This window comes from Arachis duranensis, chromosome 9 (genome assembly GCF_000817695.3).
Source record: "Arachis duranensis cultivar V14167 chromosome 9, aradu.V14167.gnm2.J7QH, whole genome shotgun sequence".
Classification (NCBI taxonomy): Eukaryota; Viridiplantae; Streptophyta; class Magnoliopsida; order Fabales; family Fabaceae; genus Arachis; species Arachis duranensis.
The window spans coordinates 69,384,426-69,391,566 of NC_029780.3; the positions used below are offsets into that span (position 1 = coordinate 69,384,426).

Consider the following 7,141-nt stretch of genomic DNA (forward strand, 5'->3'; position numbering starts at 1 on the left):
CCAATAAAATACATTCAAATATATTTTGGAAACAAAAAATACATGAGTTTCTTGCAAATGACACAAGAATGGATAGACCTCTTATATATGAGTTTAATACTATTCAATTAATCCAATGATAACCAAAGTGCATCATTTAGTTGAAAATAACGGTTAAGATATTCCTGTGTCACGGTTAAAAAATTTCGATACTATTTTTTGATAAATTATTCACAATTCAAAATTTTCCTTTTTCCTCCTCCTGTTCATCATCTCATTATCATCTTTTTCTTCTATTTTTTCTCTTTATTATTTTTCTTATTTTATCTTCTTAACAAAAATAATATAAAAAAAGAAAAAAATAAATAAAAAAAGAAATAAAAAATACAGCAATACCTACTTAAAAGAGGAAAAAGAAAAAGAAAAATAAAAATCTGCAGTAACAATAAAAGAATAATGATAAAGAAAAAATACACAAAAAAATAAAGAAATACAAAAAAAAGAAGTGTATAATTTATATGTATATTGTATGAGTGATTTTCGTTAAATTTTGGCTAACTTAATTGATAAAAATATTTAAATGTGTAATGGAATAGACACATGTAAACTAAATATTAATTATTAATGATAATAATGATGATAACGATAATTGTTAAATTATGACAACAGATGGTAGATGATAGTATATAGATATATTATTATTATTATTATACATTGGATAATTGGATAGGAATAGAGTATAGGACAAAATTGAATTGAAGAGTAGAAAGAAAGAAAAGGTAGAGAAGCTATCCATGCTCCGGTGCTTATGTTTCAATTTCTTCATTATTTAAGGCATGACATTGCGAGAAAATACCAAATCCAAGTACTCTGTGTACCAAGCAAAGGCAGGATACCTTGCTAAGTTTCTTAAGCATTCAAATAGGGTTTTGAAAAGTCACCAAAAAAAAAAATAGGGTTCTGAATTAGTGGTATGTATAGATAATCTTTTACCTTCTAACAACAAAAATGATAGGAATAGGCTTAGGGCAGTTTGCAAGGTGAAGGAATGTGGTTGGGTTATCTTTGCTTCCAAGGATCGAGACGATACCTGCTGGCAAGTGAAGACTTTCAGAGATGATCATAGCTGTGCAAGGGAGGATAAGAACAGAGCAGCCAATCGTAATTGGGTTGCTAGTAAGCTGGTGAAGAAAGTCAGAAAGTATCCCAACTTCAGGCATTGTGATGCAAACACCTTCTTCAAGACCAAGTATGATCTGTCATTGAATAGGAACTCGATCTCTAGGGCACTGTCTGATGCTAGAAACCTTGTATATGGTGATGAAAAGGCTCAGTATGCAATGGTGAGGGACTATGGGGAGACACTGCTGAAGACAAACCCGGGTTCAACTGTCAAAATTTGCACCATCCCACAGCCAAACGGTGATGTGATATTTGAGAAAATGTATGTGTGTTTAAGTGGCTGCAAGAATGGATTTAAGGCAGGATGTCGTCCACTCATTGGACTTGATGGTGCTTTCCTGAAAACTGTCTTTGGAGGGCAGATTCTCTCAGCTATTGGGCAGGATGCAAACCACCACATATATGTCATTGCTTGGGCAGTTGTAGAAGTTGAAAACACTGCCAACTGGAAGTGGTTCCTGGAACTACTGCACGCAGATTTGGGAGATTACAAGACACATGGTTGGTGTTTCATATCCGATATGCAAAAGGTACACTACTGCTAATCCCTTCTGATTTAGTTTCCAGTTTATTTGCATCACTGTGTTACAATATCCTTGATCTGTTAGAGGCTTGCTGATATCTGAGTTGGACTACTGTAGATGCACGATAGTAAAAGTTAGGGACATTTATGGTGCATTTGTTAGAAACTCAGGGACTATTAGGGTGAAAATTAAAAAAGTGAGGGTCTAGTATGGTGAAAATAAAAAACGTAAGGGTCTAAATGGGTGAGCAAATAACTAGAGCATATAACTATGTATTCAACAGACTTCTCTCTGCTGTATTTGTGTTAATTATTATTGGCATCCACTCTGTATTGCAGGGACTCATAAATGCTGTACAGGAGGTGATGCCCAATGTGCATCACCGTTTCTGTGTGTGGCATTTGTGAAAGAATTTCAACAAGCAATGGAAAGATCTGGAGCTAAGAGGGTTGTTATGGGATTGTGCACGAGCTACAACATTTGAGGAATTCAGGGAACATAGGGAAAAGTTAAAGAGGCTTAATCCGGAGGCATGGGCATACCTAGAAAAGTGGCCAACACATTCTTGGACAAGATCTCAGTTCAGTCACAAGCCAAAGTTAGACTCAATATGTAACAATGCGTGCGAAGTGTTCAATGCAAAGATTAAGGAAGCTAGGAGGAAGCCTATAATCACACTGCTGGAAGAGGTTAGGATGACGATGGCCAAAAATAAATTGAAGTTGGATAATCATGTGGGGATACTTCCCCCAGTGATCAAGAGCAGACTGGAGAAGCTGAGGAAGGAATCTAGGCAATGGCAACCAATCTGGGCTGGAGACACCGGATACGAGAAGTTCGAGGTACATGGACACCCTACACACCATGTAGTGGATCTGGGGAAAAGGATATGTACTTCTCAGTTTTGGATGCTAACAGGTAATGTCTTTAACTATTACTTAATTATTTAACTACTCTGCCTACTGAGTCTAATTAACTATGCACATACTTGTTATTGTTGATGATGGTGTTGCAGGAATCCCATGTGTGCACGCATGCGCTGCTATTGCTAGGGTCAACAAGTGGCCAGAGGATTTCTGCCACAAGCTCCTCACAATGGAGTCCTACAAAGCCACTTACTCCCACCACATAAATCCTTTACCTGGCCAACAATTATGGGAAAGGTCTGAGGCCAACAGACCATTGGCACCTTTGGTTAAGAGGAAACCTGGACAGCTCCAAACCAAGAGAAGGAAGGATGCGGATGAGAGGGGTCACTCTAGCAAGAAGTGCAAGCCAACCACCACTCTGAAGAGACAGCTACGACCATTCACTTGCAAGTATTGCTTGCAGAAAGGTCATACAAAAAGAGGGTGTCAGAAGAAGAAGGCGGCTGAAGCTGCAGAGGCTGAGAAGAAGAAAGCTGCTAAAGACCCTAAGGCTGCTGCTCAGAATGTCACTGCAACTGCCACTGCGTCAGCTACAACAACTACTTCCAATGCACCTCAAGCTGCAACTGCCTCTGCTACTGCTACAGGCTCTGGAATTGCAACAGCGTCTGCTACTGCAACTGCTACTGCATCTATCCCTGCTCCTGCCACTCTTGTAGATGTGGATGTCTAGCAGGCTGAAATTGATTTGTCTCAGCCCTCATACTCTGAAGCTGATAACTCCCAAAAGGTATTTGTTTAATAATGTTTCATGTAATGTGTTTTTATTACTTGTCTTATTTTATAGGCTGTCCCTCAAATATTGTCTGTATTGCAGCAGCATGAACAAACCAGGAACACACCTACAAGACTTGGGAAACTGCCACTTAGAAGAAACTTACCTCCTCCAACTGGCTCTGCATCATTCAATCCAATGGAGGGAGCTAGTGAGGCAACTGCAGCAAGGCTTGCCAACTTTCTGAAGTTTGTACCCACCCCAGGGTTCAAACCGCCAAGAAAGAAGTGATGCAGATCCTAGCTTTAGGTTGAGATTATGAATTATTGTAATATTTTGTGAAACAAATATCTTAGTCTATTTTGTTTGGTCATGGTGATTTATAGACACCTCTGCAACTTTTAAATACTAATTAAGTTGCTGGAATCTAGCTGAAACAATGCTCAGAATTTTTTGGCTTCTTATTGTCATCAATGCATTATTGCAGAATTTTATATGAACTATTTTTATTGTGATTCAGTTATGAATTGTGCCTTGTGTAAACTCATCATACTGTTGCTTATCCATAACAATTATGTTTACAAGAACAAAATCAAATAGTCATTCAGTATATCAAAAACAATCTAATGTCAATTACATTGTTCATAAACTGGATTACACTGGTTCTGTGTTTCAGCTCTCACCCTAATCAAACCTTCAACAGTAACATAAACACAAACACAACTAACATAAATACCCCTAAACCAAGCACATGAACCATCAGCTTTACATTTCTCACATCTGCTTCTAGTTTGCCCACCTTCCATGCAATGTTCATCTTCATCCCACCTTGCTCATCTTCTTCATCAGACTTCAGCTGCACCTCATCCTTTACCGAATCTGCCCAGACAAATAACCCACACCAATTCTTTCCACTAGTCTGCAAACAAGCATCAACCTTATCAAACAACTACCTCAAGTAACCAACACTATAAATTTCAGCCAAATTTCAGCCAGTAATTGCACTCACGTTATAATTCGGACACCCGAAGAACGGCTTATTAGGATGACTCTCCGTCCCTGACCACCGAAGGACAGGCCTACACCCACAACCACACCACTCTGGAACTACTGAACGCCGAGCACGCACATTGTTCCCTCTCCAGATTCCAGTCGCAGATGAGCGATTCGACCTACGAGAAGCTTGACTATCACTCATGGCGGGAGAGGATGAACAAGAAGAATAACAGGGAAGAAGAGGGAGAGTTGGACGACGAACCAATTCACATAGGAAGAGGGAAGAACAACTTAGGGTTTATAATTGGTACCAGGGACTAATTCAGGGAATTTCGACATTCTTTGAAGATCCTCCACATCAGCTAGCCGTTTAAGGCTGCCTACGTGGACAATTAGCAGCTAGCTCAGCGCTCCGGCTGCTGAGTCATGCCGGAATTGGGTGGAGGGACCAGGATTTCGCACGGAGCTCAATCTGAAGGGTGCAATTAGAGCATTTCGAAAGTCAGGGGTAACATTGGTGCACGAGCTCAATCCGAGGGACCATTATGGGGTTTTACTCCAATTTCTTTATGCGAAGAAATTAATACAATTGATATAAAAGTATAAATTTAATTGTGAAATATTATGAATTTCCGTTTTGTTAGATTTTTTTAAAAACTGTAAATTGTTAATTTAGTATAAATTTAGAAAAACAACTTGTATATTTACAAATTGATAAATTTAAAATAAAATGGTTAATCACTTTATAAATTTCATTAAAAACATCTCTGAATTTATTAATCTAAACCATTATAAAAAACTTTTGATTTTATAAAACATCTTTAATATACAACCTTTCTAATAAAAGACATAAAGAAAAGTTTAATTATTTTATTGGTTCTTATAGTTTTACTAAATTTTTAATTAAGTTTTTATGTATATATTTTTCAATTAGGTCCATACATTATTTTTAATTTTTTAATTAGATCTTTGCTAGTGTAAAAAGTGTTGGAGTTAACTGAATATTTCTATGCAAATTAAAAATATCTATAATTAAGAACTTAATGAAATATTTGATCTTATGTTTTAAATTCTGGGAGAAACATTCTATTAATTTTAATATTTTTAACAAGAAAATCACTTAATTAAAAAATTAAAAGCAGTTTAAGGGCCTAGTTGAAAAAAATATACAGAGACCTAATTATAAATTTAGTAAAACTATAGAAATCAAGAGAATAATTAAACGGAAAAACAACAACTATCAAAACTTTATTTTTTCGTTGAAGGTGAGATAAGAATAACAAACAATCAAGAGCGAATAACTGATCACTAATCTACATTCAACAGGATTATCTAGGTTGTGTTGAAATAACATGATAGATTTAGTTTTATAGCTAAATTGATCTGCATCCCTAGGAGGTTTTAGATAGTGTTCTAGACCCGATCTCCAGGTCCTTTCTCAGAATAGTCACCAAACCCAGTTATCCTGGGTTGGACCACTCTTACGGCCCAAAGCAAATCAATAACCACTAATATCATAACCCAACATTCAAATTTAAATTCCTCCATTTTCTTAGCTGGATAAGATAAGATAAGATAACAACCTTAAGCTATATAAAGGGGAGCTAGAGACCCCCTTAGGTACGTTGCACATTCTCAACTCTCGCTTACCTCTTGGATCCATTCTGACTTAAGCGTTGGAATGTCATCGCAGGTACCACCCCTTTCCCCCGCTCTAAGAGTCCGACCCATCGCCATCAAGACTGGCCGATCCTCAACCCCCCTTATAATCTGTACGAGTGACATCCCATACGTTGGTGCCGTTTATGGAGATCGGTCTAGCCTCAGAGGCATGATGAAAGAATTTGAGGAGCGATCCTCGAGCCATTACGACGAACCCAACCACGAAAAGGCCACAGGCACAAGGCACCGCCAGCCAACCCCTGACCAACAGCATATAAGAGACGATGACCCCCAACTCAAGAAGCCTAAAGCAACCAATGGCTTGGAAGAGAAAGCAATCCAGATAATTCATGAACTCTATGAAAGGGTACATACCCTAAAAGTTCTAGTCACTCCCAAAGAGTGATACCGACCGGAACTCGCAAGCCACACCACCTCCAAAATCCCCGATCACGATGAGAGATCAGGAGTTAAAGGACGCCCGCTTGGCATCATAGTAAGTGCTGAGATCGCAGCTCTTCCCAAGAGCCAGAGCGCCAACGAGGTGACGACGACAGGAGACACCAACGAGATCCCAAACAGACAAGGAATAAACACGTGATAATATGAGTCACCCCATTCACCGAAAAGATCCTAACGACCAAACTACCAAAGGGTTTTGACAAACCCACCAACATGAAGTATGGCAGCATTAAATATCCCAAGAACACCTGACTTGTCTTCGAGGCCAAGATGAACCTGGCAAGAGTTGCCAATGTGGTTCAATGTAGAGTCTTTCCTGAAACTCTAGCTGGCCTCACAATTAAATGGTTTAACGCTCTCCCAAATGGATCAATTGCTAGTTTCGATGACATCTCCAGCAAGTTCATGTCACAGTTTACTACTAGGATTGCAAAGGCAAAACACTCGATGAGCCGGCTGGGACTCACCTAACGACAAGACGAACCCACAAGGAAGTAACTTGAAATGTTTATCAACGAGTGCCTAACGGTCGAGGGGATCATGAACCAACGGACTAATGAACCAAGACTTTTAGAAGTACCTAACAACCAAACCGGTGTGGACAATGCATGAGATCTAAAACGTGGCATGGGAATACATAAATGACAGAGAGGCAAGCCAAGTCGTGGCCACCAGTAAATGACACCATGAAG

At 38.7% G+C, this 7,141-nt stretch overlaps 1 protein-coding gene across 1 annotated transcript; it reads left to right on the top strand.

Moving 5' to 3' along the window:
- Positions 1 to 815: 815 nt before the first annotated feature.
- LOC107465873 (uncharacterized) lies at positions 816 to 3,620 on the top strand. The gene is made up of 6 exons (XM_016084849.1): positions 816 to 883; positions 995 to 1,691; positions 2,024 to 2,047; positions 2,096 to 2,603; positions 2,701 to 3,281; positions 3,402 to 3,620. Exons 1-6 carry the CDS (start codon positions 816 to 818, stop codon positions 3,618 to 3,620), a joined length of 2,097 nt encoding a protein of 698 aa, XP_015940335.1.
- The last annotated feature ends 3,521 nt before the right edge of the window (positions 3,621 to 7,141 follow it).

Excerpts from the sequence above, each read along its gene's own strand:
- LOC107465873 (XM_016084849.1), top strand. The coding sequence starts at position 816 with ATGACATTGCGAGAAAATACCAAATCCAAGTACTCTGTGTACCAAGCA. Across the intron at positions 1,692-2,023 it reads TCATATCCGATATGCAAAAG|GGACTCATAAATGCTGTACA; the intron begins GTACACTACTGC and ends TCTGTATTGCAG. Across the intron at positions 2,048-2,095 it reads TCATAAATGCTGTACAGGAG|AATTTCAACAAGCAATGGAA; the intron begins GTGATGCCCAAT and ends CATTTGTGAAAG.